Below are 16,259 nucleotides of genomic sequence, written 5' to 3'. Positions count from 1 at the left end.
TCTAGCGGACCGTGTTTGATAATATGGCTAACAGTCGGCGACGACTCACTCAAAATAAAAATAGCCATGAATTATTTATTACCGTTTTGTTATCTTTAATATTCTCCTACTACAGGTCATTAAATTGATTGATACACGCTTTCTAACCGTAGCAAAATAGAATTCGGTAAAAAGGCGTTAGCTCAATTAAGATTTAAAAAGGCCTAACTTATCAGAAGCTAAACTGAAATTACGTGCCATTTTTGCACGGTTATTGCAATTGATGACTGATTTCCCTTGCTGTAAAATCCCAGTCATCTACAATTTGCGAAATAAAGTGTACAAGGTTGATTGAAACAACACAGTTTTGCAACAGTATCCTTTATTTGAATAAACCATAGCGTTTACAGGATAAAAATTAGGGTATTGATAACGACATTACAGATGAAGAGCTATTATAGGCATAATTGGAACACCACACAAACCGAAGGTAGCGTTAAATTGATAAAAATTAATCGCGGGTTAGAATCAAATTTGAAATAGAGACGGCTACTTTTGCAATTTTTTTGTTTCACAGTTTTAGATTACCATAAACAAAGAAGACACAATTTTCCAAAGACTGTAATAATTGCTCCCACTAAATAGCATATTTTTCGCAGAAAAATAAAAATGCACAGGGGTTGTGCAATAAGAAGAAGTTACAATTTCAATCTGCTGCATTTCCCTCGAGATTTTGTCTAGTAAAATATCATTTAACCTCTGTGTGTGATCCGAGGAATTTGCAACAAAATGAAAACATTACTATTTTACGTGTGTGTGTGTGTTGCTTCTTAACAATATATATTTCCTTCTCTTACGACTAATTACAAAACGAGCGAATCATGAATGAGTTACACAACAGATTCGTTTCAATGTGTACGATTTTAGGTCAAGCCAGCAGACCGGCTATTCGATTCACTGATTCCTGGAAAAGCGGAATTTCTAGAGACGTTCGAAATTCGGATTCATTTATTTTAACTCCGACATGAGCGCGTGAAAGTTTAATGGCAATGAAAAGAAAAGAAAACCTTGTTCTCTAATCCTCACAAAGGGGATGAAAGCAAAAACTGGCATTTGCAGCGTTAAAAATATATTTGCTCGCGAATTTAGGGTGCTTTGTAAAAAAGCTCAAAGATAATCTATAGCCAATTCGATTACACCTAGGTGATCACACTTTAAGAACCCACTCAACACCGTCTCTGATCCGAGACGGTCCCAGCTTCCGCAAAATCGCTCGTGCCTCCGCCATTGAAAGGTCAATGAAAAGAAGACGATGCTACAGCTACTAATATGTGTTGTACTTCTTTTCAATCATTACCAAGAGCTACCTCAGCGTCCAGTGATTATTGTACCAAAAAGTTAATTAATAACGTATATCTCTAAATTTGCAAGAAAAGGTTAGTTTTTGTTTTAAACAGAAAGTAACGCTAATTTTAAGTTTGCTACATAGGGGTTACTATTTTTAGTTTTCCTCTTTCTACCTTTAATACAAATATGAGCACTAATCCGTTTTGTTACCTGCGTGTTCACCACTCGATAAAGGTATAGAATATAGATCAACTATATTTTCCTTGTGTATATGCGAATTAGTGCACCCTCCTGGCAGTAAATAATCATTGTTATTCATTTTGTTTTGACCACTTGACACAATGCGACGTGCACTAGACACTTTTCTATCCAAAGTGCACTACATTTTGACACTAGATATATTCCAAAGAGCCAGAAACATATTATTTGAACATTTCCTCAGAGAAAACACTGATTTAAAAGCTAACTAATTGTTTGAACCATCGATAAGAAACACAAAGGAAAGTAAAACCACCGAAAACTCCTGCTCCGTGCAAATGTTGCACCGCTGCGGGGAGAAATAAATTGTTTTTCTGGCCGAAAACAAGAGAAAAAAAGCACGTGTACGCGAATATTAATGTATATATATACGACGATAATAATCCTTCCCAACGCAATCAACACGTCGGGAGGGTGCAGAAAAATCGGTTTGATTCCAACCCAAAAAGAGAAAAGCATGCTCAAAACCGTCAAAATTAAAAACGGGGTTGGGGTACACAGAAAAGAGTGAACAATAAAGGGCAGAGGGGGTGCAGCATGGCGATTTCAACACACCGTACTTGTTTGAAATTGCAAAATGAAATGCGCGCGCGAGATTCTGAGCTAGAAGGGTGTCGGAGGCGTGTGGGTGGGCCTGCCGTGATCGGTCTGCCCCTTTCAGGCGAGAGTGTAGATCCCAGGTGCGACGGCCACCGTACTCGAGCAGGCCCCCCGGCGGCCCCCATTGACCCCGCAACTACTCAGCCCCGTCGCCATGCTGCGTGCACGGGGGCTATTCAGAGTTCAGGTAGCGAAGCACCGCCTCCACGTCCGACAGCATCAGGTCAGGAGAGGCGCGGGCAACGACCGGAGGCGGCACTCCGATCGGCAGACCCATCTTGCCGCCCTCCACGTATGCAACTTCTTCCAGAGGGGGCGGCTGGTCGTCCTGAAAAAAGGGAGAACAAAAGCGTGGCATAAGTTAGAACAAAAGGTGAATTAGGTCGTCGGCTTCGACTTATTTTTTTTTTAAATTTATAATTAATTATTGCGTGATGAGATATTTAGCAAAATATATAAGATTTAAACTGTAACGAACTATATTTAAAAGTTTTATGATTTTCGTGGATATTTTTCTTTGTCAGCGTCTTAAAAATTATATTTCTAGCCTAAAATTCCAACAATTTGGAATTAAAATTTTTTAAGTAAGATTTAAAGAGGCCTACAAAATACTGTAGCATTTTTCTCCTAGTTTTAGAGTGGCAAAAATTCAACTATGCCACTTTTCTACCTGAGACAACTTTATTTAAAGAAATCGCGCACTTTACATCTATAAAACAGTTCATAATTAGATTACGAAACTGTATTGGATTATTTAATAAATGTTTGTAAAGAGAACGATTTTAAATGTAGAGTTCACACATTCATGGTTGATTTATTTGCCAAGCTCGTATTATTTTGAAATAGTTGGATAAATCAAATTTAGCATTCACCCCACCCCCCGAATTGATTCAACCCAGTTTCCCGCAGCTGGGTGGGAGAAAAGTTGCGATTCGGAAAGGGTTGCGCCAGCCAATCGCGCTGTTGGTTGGCTTCGTCAACTTTAGTCGGTACAAAACCGTTCATCAGGCAATCAGAAATTAACTGAGGCCCAGAGAAGAAGAAGTGTCTGATTTCTTCGTCATAAAACAGGTTGATTCGACTCTCCGAGCGGAAAGAAGGAAAAAAGAATTGAATACGCTCGCAATCAGCAGCGGGACGCGAGGCGCAAGAAAGGGAAAGAGACAAACAGTCCTCACGCAGGTTTGCCAAGCAGCATAAAAATCAAGCAAAATCGTGTTCTATAGAATGTACCTTGAAAAAATATTAATACGAAAAAAAATAGCTTCGCACCGAAACGATAAATTAGGGTCTGGTGATGGTGTTAAAAATAATACAAATAAAACCTGCGTCGAATGCCATTGTTCTCGAACGGAATAAAAATAAATAAACACAAGCCTCAAATAAAGCTCCATTTACACCGCCTCACACACTCACTCGAAGAGAGGGGGGCTGGAGGGAGGGAGGGCGAGATAACCTCTGTGTATAACAATTTTCACAATTTGCATAATTCGCCGGCAATAATTCCCGGGGACCATTGTTCTATCTCGGCCGCTGGCCGCGTGCCAAAAACTCGGCTCACGTGTGTGTTGCGGCTTCACTTTTAGGCGCATACGTTCACTTGCAACTCTGCCGCCTCTCGATCGTTACTTTGCCGGCGAATTAGCGGCGAATTCAATGAAATATAATAGTGCGTAGTTGGGCGAAGAAGTGCTGCAGCGACGGCGTTTTAAATGACCGCTCTCGCGTGGCACCATAAATCAGATCTAACAAGTCGGTTCTCTCGCAGGACCGCTCTGCTTCCTCTGCAAACCGGTCGGGAAGAAAGATGCAGGCAGCGTGCGTCCGAGGGCCGAGTAGAAAAAGAGCAGGCGGAATCAATATATGTACACGACGAGAGGATCCCTAATTTGGCTGATAGAATTAGCTCTAGCCGAGGGGTGGGGCCGGGTGCGGAGGTAGGGTGCTAGCGAGGGCGGGGGCCAAGGCGAAAGGTGAATAGAACTATTCCGATTTGATCAGAAACTTACCGATCCCTCCGATATATGGCTTCCGTCCTTAATTTTTGCTTCTTAAAGTCTGACCGACACATTTACTACTGTCTACCATTCTCGTTTTTTTTTTTACTTTACTTCTGGGGCCAACTCTAAATCTCATGCAAATAAAGAGGCAGGTGTTTTTTGTGGATATAATAATGCACAGTGACGTTCAACAATTTATTTGAAAAATAATATTGTTCACCATCATGATGTAGTATAACTTTGCCCATGGCGTCCAATTAAAATACGTTTTTGTGTTTGAAACTTTTTCTTAAAATGACGACGGTTGATTTTCTCAATCTCTGTCGATGTGATCCGGTGTCACCCACCGCAGCTTTTGCTTCATTATTATCAATATTTATTTGGCATTTCCAAAAACATGTGCCGCATCTCTTACTTCAATAAAATATTATTTCATCCTCCTTTTGGGGTGATATTCTCTGCAAACTTAACAACCTTACAGTATTTATTTTTGAACGCATTTTGATTTTCAAGGTACAACATCAATCTTTTCATCGTTTTTATGCTCTTGGCATGAGTGTGAGTGTATATTTTCTGAATATTATTGCGTAATTTTTCAATTTTTGCAACGAATCTGCGACCAAACACTAACAATTCTCTTTCTACTGCGCGTTGCGTACTCTTCGCTTTTCCTTTTTTCGAACAATAGGCATGCAAAAACCTCTCTGCTTGGGTAATTCTTTTAGAGCCTGGTGCTAAAATGTGTCTGCAGGTGCTCGCACACTTGGAGTTTACAAAAAAAATGCTGCTCTTTCCGTGATGCAACCTCTCCTTTTAAGTAAATTACAGAGACTCTCTTGCTGATTAGCTACTCTTTTTCTCTGCTGTTACATCTTCGGCAAAAATGCACAACTTTTACTTCTTTATTTCTTTCTTTCCTCTCGGAGATCTTACGAGGACACCTTCTGTCTTTTGCCCGATTCGCAAATTTTGCCCGCCCTGTTGATCGGAATGCAGACGTAACCCGCATTAACGTCACACCCACTAACCAGCAGATTCATCAGGACACTGTTGTTGCTCTTGCTTTTGATGCCCTCATCCGCCCAGTCGACATTTTTCGGAGCGATCAGGCGCTGCAGCAGCTCTGAAGAATGCTTGGCCCTCTTCGGCTCCTCGGCCAGAAGGAAATCTTGTGCTTGCCGTTTTGATTTCTGCGGGGAGCCTGCTATCCGGCCTCCTGCGAACGCAACCAAACACACGCTGACATTAATTATTACAGCTCGGCAGAGTGAAATTGAGTGATTCTGATAAGCGGCACATTCGAGATAAGCGAGGCATGAAATAGGCTTCATCAGGATTAAACAGACTGCCGAATTTCATAATGAACAACAAGTTTCCCACCCTGCTGAGATTTATTCGGCGAGTGGAAAACTGTTGACGCGCCGGAAAACAGCAATTTTTCAAGTTTATCTCGAGCGCAAGAAGGCCGATCGATGCACAGAATGCGTAAACACACGAGATGGCATCGCAACCTGCGGCAACGTACCCTGATTGGGAATTTTCACTTTTTGCAGCAACTGAGTCATGATGGTGGTGGGAAGTTTATCCTCCTCGTGGAGCATTGGCGTGGGCGATTCGGGCTTTGCTGCCTCGCCGAGCAGCAACTGGGCTAGATTCGAGTTGAGACTCGGCGGGCTGTCTTGCGAGCTCCTAAAAGCAACAGCAATTGATTAGAAAACTCGGCAAGTCGAGCCAGCAGGTGCGGCACTCACCAGCAGCTCTTGGAACTGCTGTCGGATGGGACTGGCGACAGTTGCATCGACTTGGGAGTGTCTGGCGGCCTGTCCGACGGCGAGAGCGCGCACCAAATCGGGTCTGGTGAGATGAGGAATGGAAGTTCCGTGTCTCCCGGGCTCATTGGAATATAGGGCGCGCGGAAGGTCAGCTCGTCATCCTCGTCTATCAGCTTTGCCGAGTCTTTGGAGTCGGGACTGCACAGCGACGGCAAACTGTCTCGATCAGAACTCTGGCGACCAAAGAGTTTAGGTGAGTGATAACGGACGGTGAACAGTTATAAAACGATAAATGGGGGAAATGAATTTTGTTGACGCTGCCTCACCTGCACCGGCGAATTGAGTTTGGGGTCCGGTGACGACTGGTTGCTGTTGTCGGAGCGGTACGTCAGGAAGGGGTCGTGCGGACTGCAGTTGGACCCCGAAGCCGAGTCAATTTCGTCCTCGGACGACTGCAAGTCGAGCGGACAGTAGTTGGCCATCATGAACTCGTTGAAGACGTCATCCTCGAGGAACGCTGGACCGTCCAGGGGGATGTCCACGTCACCGGCCATCGGAGCCAGATGAGTGAGGTCCTCCGGCTCCTCTTTGAGCACTGCGAAACAAGAAAAACGGCGTGTTGTTGTTTGCGATCTCGAGAAAAGTAGTTTCTGCCAACTTTCTGCCAATTTACGGCCGGCGAAAAAAAGTTGTGGCGCCAAGAGAGCTAAGAGTGAATGTGATTGAAAAACAAGAAAGTCGGGCCGATTCAGCTACGAATTTGGCCGGATTAAAGAGATTGAAAGTGAAAGTGGTCGGTGTATCGGAAGCCCGGCGGCTAGTATTCGTCCCTTCTTTCTTTCTTTCTTTTCTCGATCGACAATGCTAATCCTCGGCCTTGTTAGCGACAGAACGGGGAGGGGTAGCGCTTTAGGAGCTTCAAAATGCGCTGATAGAGCACAGTGGGCCGAGAGCATTCCACGCCAAAACGAGAATTTGGGTCAATGCTCCCTTATGTACGGAGTTTGTGCCTGCGCCCGTGAACTTTAAACCACCCCCAGAGGGAAGTGAGAAGGTCATAACACCCTGTCATTTCCGACCCTCGTAATTGTCAGCCGGCTCATTATCTCGCCACGCACCCGGAGATGGCCCGGCAAGAAGTGTGGCTAGTTGGCGGTTCGATTAGAGTCAACCCGAGTGTTGACAAAAAATATATCAACGGAGTGAGCTTACTTTTGAAATAGGCGGAAATGCTTACATGTGAGGCCAGGTTCGTCATCTGAGAAGGTTAGGAATCCCTTGCTCATGTCCTCTGTGCGCGGCATGAAGATTTTGGAGGTGGCCGCTTGCGGCAGTGGGTAGGGCAGGAGCGACGGCGACGCGGCCAAGGACCTCGCCGGCGACGGCGGCTGCTGCTGCTGCGGCGGCGGCGGCTTTTGCTGGGGTTTACTCTCAACGGGGGCGGTCGGGGGCAGCAGCGGGGGTGGCTCGTCGTCCTTCACGCTGGTCAACTGGTTGACGGAGCACACCTCATCACCAGCCTCGACTCCGCTGCGGCACACAAAGACAAAACACATGCATATTTTCGTCGGGACGGTACGGCGGCCGAGACTCTCGAGACTCGGAGACTCGCGCGCGCGACCGACACTCGGGGAGCAGAGGATGTGCTGCGGGGTGGAACTCGCGAGAGACAGACACGCACACACACACACACGCTACGTACCTGCTGGCAGGTGTCAGGTGACGACCAGTACCTGAAAGAAGCAAGCGAGCGAGCGAGCACACCCTCTGCTACCAGCGACTCATGTTCGTTTGTCGCGCACTCTTAAAAGGCATGAAAACGGAAAAGTTGCGCGAGTGAGCGACTGACTGACCGACCGACTGACCGACCGGTTTCCTTCTCTTTGGATCGCCGACCGAAATGGTGAAGTGCATGCACGTAGCCGCTCCGCCGAAACGCGACTGCTGAAATAAGACGAAGTACATAATCTGCCTGTTAAGGTCACGTTTCTTATCTCGCGCGCACTCGTCGTAAGAGTGAACGCGCGGCGGCGTCTATCGTTTGCAGAATTCGTTCCAGCTTGATTAGGCGCGCGGGCCGAGAGATTGTCAAGTCGTTCGAGGAAAGCCAAGTTTTGAAATCAGGCTGAAAAGTTCCGCCGGACCCTTGGGGCGAATAGATAATTAGGCAGTCCGCCCGGTTTTCTAGGCGAGCGTGTTGCATATATAGCCGCCCGAAAACTCAATGAACGAGCACATGCCGTAGAAAATAGAATCCGAAGCGATAGAAAACAATGCGGCTATTTCAGTCGGAATCAAATCACCGTGACAGACAAATGGGATGAATTTTCTGGCACGCATACTCGAATTATAATTCAACTTTGATTAACTTTTCCGTCACGCCGGGCGGCAGCTGAATATTTCATTCAAGAAACCCCGCTTCGAATCACTTCGTTTCGATTTCGTGCCGATCTTTACGACCGACTAAAGGGTTTGATTGCGCAACCGCGAATGTTGAAGCACTGTCAGCGACTTTATGGGTCGTAATTACGTGAAGATGGGACCGCCGCCGTAAAATATAACAAGAGCAAATGAAAACAGCTTCGCAACGCCCGCTCGCCTTTAATTACCAGCTGAATTTTCAGGAGAACCGACGTGTCCCAAAATAGCCGATAAAAATCGATTGCAGCCGAGTAGTCGCGCCCAGTGCTTAGACAGCCCCAGATTTTGATAACGGTACGCTTATCGTGCGCAAGTAAAGAAAATAATTTCATCGCACTCCCAACGAAAATAAAAGAACGCGTGCTCGGCAAAATTGGCTTAGTTAGGCCGGCAGCAGGAGCTGTCACTCTAAGGTCTCTAGAGAATGATGCTCACTCGTCGTTGTTCCGGTAGCACGCGCTCGCCTTCTTTCTTAATTTGTTCGCCAGCGCCCAATAAGCGAGATGCAGCAGCTTCATTTGATTCGGGCCAACCAACATCAGGTGATTTCCCTACCAAAATAGCCGCGCGTGCTGCGCGACACAAAAACAAGTAAAACACAATGGTGGCAGCTTTTTGAGTGCTCAAACAATTATTTTTAGACGACATGTTATTGAGGCCCTCCCGTGATGAACTCTGTGAATAAACACGTTATTTATAATTCGGAATAAGCAAATTTGTCCCGTAACACTGCCAATTAGGTGCATTTTTAGCTTCGAAAATGAGTTCAAGAGCTCGCAATTCATCGATGACTTTATAATCAATTTTCCGTCCAGCGATAACTGCGCACGATAAGGTCAAGGCTGAAGACGGCGACTTGTGACTGAAACCTCTAGAGAAATCTACTGGTTTTTAATTTGTTGCCACTTTTTGTGACGATTCAGCACACGCACGTGATGCTTGCTTGCTTTCCGCGCCTCATCAGATCCTAGACGACGAGCGCGAGCTGTACGCCAAAGGCTGCCAAGAATGCAGCGTTCAACTGGCGAGCAGGGTGCTTTAAATAATATTGCGCAAGTTCAATGCCAGCAATTTGTTTGCAGCCCGCGGCGTTGGATAGGCGGAAACCAACAGACAACTTTCCCAATTTCCCGCGATTATTCACACTCGAGAGACGATTAAAGCTAATCTCCTGAGGCAGCTGTCGACTCTAGAAAGAGCGACAGGGCCGAATGATTAAATTTTAATTAACCCCTTTTGCCCCAGATTGCGCGATAAGCGTCACGCGACTCGTCTTAGCCCCGTATGTATTTCGGCGTCATGCATTAAACTTTCATAAGTGACCCACTGGATGATATTGATTCGGCCGCGCAGTCTGCCAGAAGTCATCTACGCGGAATCGTGTTCGTGACCAGCGGGCCGAAGCCGTACGCTCTTAACCCCCCAAATAGAGCAATTACTATGCGGATATTCGCACGTACACATTCACGTTTCTAGCTTTCTCCAGAGATGCTATCCCCGGCTGATTAATGAGCCAGGAAACCACCATAAATATAATAATCTCCGCTCGTTGACTAACGCAATCTGATATAGGCACACACTTGTCACGGAATTTTCACTGCAGCGGATTTTGAACCCTGCTCTTAGGTCTTTTTGGTCAACATGCGAACGATACGATGCAGTGCAAAACTTCACCAAAGTTAAAGCAATGAGTTTTTAACGAAACACGGAATCGTATATCAAGTCACAACATTACATAGCACCGTTACTGTATCGGTTGAGGCACGGCTGTTACACAGGAAATTCAAAACCAAGAACACAATTGCCTGGGCGAGGTGGTGTTGTTATTTGAGTCGCGGTTTCCATCGGCCTCTAATCCTGGCAAATTGTCACGAAATTACGGGCGACCATATTGCGATGCTATAACTGCCTGCGGCCTACGTGCCTAGATCCGAGTATGTATGTATATTACAACCCGCGGGATAGCGGCAAAACTTTTCTTTTAATACAACTTGCACGATTAAGATTATCAAATTAGGCTATTTACCGCCGGAAAAGTTGCTTCGCTCAGCGGAAAGTCAGACTTTATCAAACTCGGCGAGGAAAACGCGTACCCCTAACCCCCCTCGGAAAATAATTAACTCTCGCGGCAGCAGCAGGTAATCAAATGAACAGCGCTGCCTTGTTTTAAATATTACCTCGATTTGTTCGTATATCAGCACCCGGCGGCAAACACGGGAAAGCTCTCGGCTGGGAATGTTGCGATTTCGTCAGGGCTGCAACCTCCGCGACGATTCCTTTTGCGCACTGCCTTTCGGGAGAGGCGCGAGCACACTTTATACCCTGCCTGGCTTTATGCAATCGGGCTGCTCGCTTTCAGCAGCATTTCCCAGGAGGAGAAGACTGCTGGCCGCACGCGCTAATATGAAATAAGCCCTTCATATCGCATCAGATCACGTAATGCCTGTTAATATCGGCCCAATTTCTTCCGTCGCACTCATCAGGCGTGAAAAATGAGGCCAGGGGTGTCGGTTGATCCGCTCCAAGGGTGTAAATCACCGCACGATTTCTTTCACTACCCCGTCGAATTTGTCACAGTTTGAGCTGACGGCTATTAATTCCCCACTCATTCGGCGCGGCAAGTAGGGAAGAGAACATGCACGAATCGGCGTGGTTGCTTCGCACCTCTCATTACTAATGGCTGGTGCTTTTTTGGCTTGCGTCATTGAACCGCAAATCGTGCGACGCCGCTGAAGGTCGACCACTGCCTGGATGATGCGGTCTCAAAAATGCGTCTCGCAACGGTGGAAATTACAAATTCAAACATGAATATTAACGTGTGCCGAGAATAATTGGTTATTTTTGTTCTTGCGAATTGTCAGATAGCGGGCGTTTTGATCACGATAGCGGCGCCGTAAATTGCGAATACTCTAGAAGCCAAGAAAAAGATTAATAGAGTTGCCAAGTTGTGTTGAATAGCCAATTTTTCACCGGGCTCCCGCAAAGAATGAGGCCTCTTCTTCTATGAAATGTCGCACTTCATGAATTTAAATTTTCGAGAACCTAATTAAGCTGGCGAGAAAAAAAATCTCTGACCGTGGAGATGCCGGAACAGTGTATAAAACCAACAAATTGTGGCACCTTCTCGCCACTACTGTCCTAGCAACTAGTTTGCATTTTAACCTGTATCATCAGGTGGCAGTGCAAAGGTGAAAGGCACCTTTGCTGCACCTTCACCCCCACTGCATATTCAACCTCGCACAACAACAGTCAAAACGAATATTTACTCTCCAACTAGATAGGATATGAGATTTCGTGCAAGAATATTCTAGAAACTCTTTCTTATCAGACCCACCGCACTACTTACAGGGTAAGAATTTCACAATGTATAATAATTGTAAATAATGTTCTAATTTGATATTTTCATGTTGTTTATTATTTATGTACTATTGTGATTTTAATTATTTCATTCACAGTCTTGATTCCTGATCTTGATTCTTAATATACCTTCAAACCTCGAGACTTAAATAAAGACGAATTTCTACATTGAGAAAAGACGAATTTCTGACACGGCTCCTCGAACCCACAATATCAAGCGTCAGCTTGAGAAAATTTGAATAATACCCAATACAAACAAAGCCGAGCCCCCTCTGAGAAGCTGCTTGATGAAATCGGGGCTTCCTAACATGGGCTCGACTGAGCAGGCGATTTGTGAAAGATGACAGTCACTTTCGGCGCGCTTTAAAGCGCCGATTTGCACTGTAAGCCGCGCGTCAAGGACGTCCACAACCGAGATGAAAATACACGCGGAGCATTTAAAAATGGCAACTCCTGAGGTGGGTGTGCAAAGTCGTTTGCCGCGAGTATAACACGTGAGAACAGCGTGGTGCAAGCGTGGTCACGAGACGCGCTAATGATAACGATTCGCGCCTAATCAAATAATTATGCTCTTCCCGAGTTGCTTAACTTAAGAAGTGGCAAACAATTGATTGATCGGTGCAGCGACCGCGGCCCGGCTCGAGGACCGGTTCGGCGTTTTCAGGGTGCTTGCGAGCGGGTATTTTCGTGTCGGCTGAGCAACTAATTAATTATTTTCGATGCTTGTTATTAAACTGGAGGCTCGCCAAGTCGAACTAGTAATTGAGAGCGACATGTGCGGGACCTTCGGAGGACGAGCAAAAAGGGCCGACGCTTCTGGACTCGGTCCGCGAGCCTCTGGCGCGTGTTTTCTGGGTTTTGCCTGAAGTTCAAGATTGCTGTGCTGGCACGACGCCAAGAAGAGCATTTTTATATAACAGTTCAACTCGAGGGAAAAATGCAAACCGAGAGAGAAAGAGAAAGGAAACACGAAACATTTATAGCGCGTCTGCACAAAGTTCCATTATTCAGATTTTATACGCGTTGCAGAAACAAACGTTTCATTCACTTTCATCGAATGGTAAAAGCGACTTTACGAGTTAAAGTCAATACTTTTGCTTGTCCGTGAAAGGGGTTAAAGCCAAATTCGCGAATCGATTTTTTCGCCGCACGTCAACGTTTAATTCCACGGCACACACGCACTTCTCAACTTGCTGAGCATTTGCAGTCGACAGGAAGCATGACAGATGATGCCTGCGTTGCTCCAATTTCTGCACCATCCACACTAATTTTCAGCATCGATTTTGCTTCGGCGTCCGCGAGTGCGGGCAAGTGCGCCGCACACGTAGTTCGTTCGGGCAGTGGGGTGGAAAAGTGACCAGAAAATCGAGTTCCAACTCGTCAAAGAAAGAAATAACTACTAAAAGGTGCAAATCAAATCAGGCGGCTCGCACCGGTCTTTGTCCTGGGCGTTGTGTAACCTTTTTTATTGGGCTTGATGCGCCCCTGCGTTTTGCAATGTGGCCGCTGCTGATCGGCCTGGAGCCGTGCCAACTATTACTTACTACGACCGGCTGAATACTGTAACACACACGTAACACACTCATACACAGACACTGTGTGTTGGCCGCGCGAGCGGGGCTCGGCTGCGACCGTAATAACACTCGGGAATGCACTTCACAGACACAAACATGTCATGCATGCCGCGTGACGCGGTGCATGTGGCCGAGATGCAAGTGAGTAGGCGCGGGATTGAATGAGCCGAGCATAATACTCCATTTACGATTGAGATTTATTATTGACGAGAGCAGCGGCGGCGGCATCGGTAGCGGGCAGGCTGGATTCCAGGCAGTGGGGTTCCAGAATGATACTCTAGGCCAATTGAGATTTATATAAACGAGCGAGCCGCCTCTCGTGCTGCGAGTGTTAAAGGTTATACGGTGCTGCCGAGCCAAAATTGCACGCAATTGCCGCCGCCGCTGCTGCAGGCGGGTTGGTTTGTTAGCAAGCTAAGCGGAAAAAATGCTGCTAATCTAATGAGGCTGCAGGAACGGCGGACTAACGAGTCGAGGGGGTGGACTCTTTGGAATGCGAGAAAAACGACGGGTTGTGCTCCGAATCGGAAAACTGCGTCGAGGGAAGCGGGACTGGACTGGAAAAGGAATGACACTTCTCGCCTGTCGCGATACCTACACAGTGGAACGAGTGACACATGAAAAAGCAGTCTCCGGTTAGCGTGCGTCTGTCCGCGAGAGCCGTAGGAACTGCTGCTGGTCCATGCACTGGCGGTCTTGGCCTCACTGCTTTGGTATACCGACCACAGCTGGCTGGCGGTGGTGAGCGAGCGCGAGTAGCAGAAGAGGGGGACCATTCTGTGCGAGCGCCTCTAGCTGGCGGAAAAATGCAACCGGCTCGGGGTTGCTCGCTCGCTCCGCGATCAAGATGAACGCGGCCCCTTTTTCGCCGAATTGAGAGAGAAAGAAAGGGAGCACCCCAGAAACCAGGTCAGCCGGGGGTGAACCCTTCGGGCGATGAACTCTGACACGGTCGAGAGGAGTCGGGCGGGATTGATCAGCGCTTCTCCCGCGCGCGGGGGTGGACCGGAGCGCGCCCAATATCGACCCCATTCCACCGGCTGTGGGGGATGAGGGTCACGTGACTCGGTCCCGAATTTCAAGGCCGCGTCCTTCCTTCTGGAAAACACGGCACTAAATTCGCAACGCTGCGAGCTCGCTGGCTGGCTGCCGGGGGTGTGAGGGGCGAGGGGCTGGTCGCCTGCACGCCTGCCAGCAAGCCAATCCGCCGCCGCGAATCGTGCATCCGACATCAAAGGTCAAAGGTCGCGGGTGCGGCAAAAAGTAAATATCGCGAGCAGCTGACTATTCGACAACGGGGCTGGAATTGCATACCGATCAGCCGGTGGTGCGATCGACAGGAGATTCGTCAAGCGTACATCTTGATCCGGCCGTTCGGGACGGGAAAAAGTAAAATTTATATTCATGCCAGAATGCCGAGCTGCTTTTTGCGTATTGGATTTCCATCTGGAGCACACCAGCAGAACGCACACACAGCCTCGCGCGTTTGCTCTCCACCGGGTTGTAAAATGAGAATATAATGGGCAGGCAAAGTTTTTCCGCGGGACAAGAGAAAAGATTGCCGCAGCGATCGCGATAAATAACCGACAACAGCATGGGCACCCCCGCCCGCCCGCCCGCCGTCCATGCGTTTAATTGGACTTCTTGCTTCGTGGCAGTTTTTTTCTAGGCTGCTGCCGTTAAAGTGGCACCTTCGATTCGCGTTTTGCTCAAATAGGCAGGCGAGTGGTGTGCAAACAGGGTAGCCGGATTGTGTGCCGGGTAATTGTGATCGATGTTTACGCACCGAAAGTTACACGGGTCCAGCCAGGGTGTTGCGGCAGTAAGCAGAAATTTATTTTCGTTGTCGCTGAAGTCTTTGCGAGTAGGCGCAAGCAAAAAGTGTCCCCACAGCTTTTATGTATGAAGTAGAGTACGGATCGATGTGGAAAACGGCCACAAAGGATGCCGCTGGCCGAAAACAACTTGAGAAGGATGAGTTTCAGTGCGAGAGGGACCGCCATGAAACTCCAGAAATGCAAACTTAATTTGATTAAGCAAAGTTAGAAGGACACTTTTTTCTAAAGGAACGTTTTTATTCTCAAACCAGTTGCCTGCAAAATTACAATCAGGATTCAACAAACTAATGCGTTGCAGATTGTGATCAGAAAAATACTATTAAAAGGCACGCGACCAACAAGTTTGTAAATTTTCCATGGTCGAATGTTTGGTTTAAAAAATATTAGGAAACTGTGGCGACGTCTAATTTAGTATGCCGACTGGATAAAACGCCACTGAAGCAAGCCGGTCAAAAAGGCAACGAATTCGGAATTAACAAACAGTGCTCCGGAGGTCACGCGAGATGTATCCATCGTACGGCATGAACCCTTGACCTTGTGTGTAAATCGCTTCAGAGAGGATCGATCATGCCGAATAAGTCGTCATCATCTGCAGCTCCAGCTAGCAGGGCCAACTAACGTGAAAGAAAAGAATAAAAATTTATATTCGTGCAGCTGCGGCCGAAAAGAGGAGGTTGTTTCGCAAGCCGGGGAGGTTGTTGTTTGCTTTGTACTGAAGAAAAACATCTGACTGACGGAGCGGACAGCTAGCACACAGCCACGCACTTTGGCGAATGAGCAGCGTGTGGCTCGTCGGCAGTGTATTATTTGCATTTCAGCAACAGCGACATGCAGGAATTTCTCATTTCGTCGCTCTCACTTTTCGAATAATTAAAGGCGCGCCGAAAAGAGACGCTGCGCTCAGAGCAGCACATATATTTAGTCCCCTAATTCCAAATTGGAGCAGCAAGCAAGACAAATTGCGCTGGTGTGTAATTTTATCACTCTGAAAGGGACCGTGCGTCTGTGTAATTTAGATATGCTACTGCGACGCTGTGTCTTGGTTGTTAGTACATGCGTTTTTATTAACTAATCGGGCTTGTGAGTTGCGTCGTAGCCCTGGCAAAACAGGCG

The 16,259-nt window shown here is 46.9% G+C and overlaps 1 protein-coding gene across 2 annotated transcripts in view; it reads right to left on the bottom strand.

Annotated features, from left to right (window-relative positions):
• Positions 1–344: 344 nt before the first annotated feature.
• The window catches only part of LOC135938874 (hypoxia-inducible factor 1-alpha-like), a 49,057-nt gene continuing 33,142 nt past the window's right edge, over positions 345–16,259 (bottom strand). For both annotated transcript variants that reach the window (XM_065482879.1, XM_065482878.1), the window contains exons 8-13: positions 7,194–7,486; positions 6,283–6,551; positions 5,936–6,189; positions 5,710–5,873; positions 5,213–5,400; positions 345–2,512 (exon numbers count right to left, since the gene is read on the bottom strand). In XM_065482879.1, the coding sequence (XP_065338951.1) occupies positions 2,357–2,512; positions 5,213–5,400; positions 5,710–5,873; positions 5,936–6,189; positions 6,283–6,551; positions 7,194–7,486 (1,324 nt within the window). In that variant the 3' untranslated portion in view covers positions 345–2,356. The remainder of the gene's footprint in view (positions 2,513–5,212; positions 5,401–5,709; positions 5,874–5,935; positions 6,190–6,282; positions 6,552–7,193; positions 7,487–16,259) is intronic.

This window comes from Cloeon dipterum, chromosome 3 (genome assembly GCF_949628265.1).
Source record: "Cloeon dipterum chromosome 3, ieCloDipt1.1, whole genome shotgun sequence".
NCBI lineage: Eukaryota > Metazoa > Arthropoda > Insecta > Ephemeroptera > Baetidae > Cloeon > Cloeon dipterum.
This window is presented reverse-complemented; position numbering and strand designations above follow the sequence as displayed.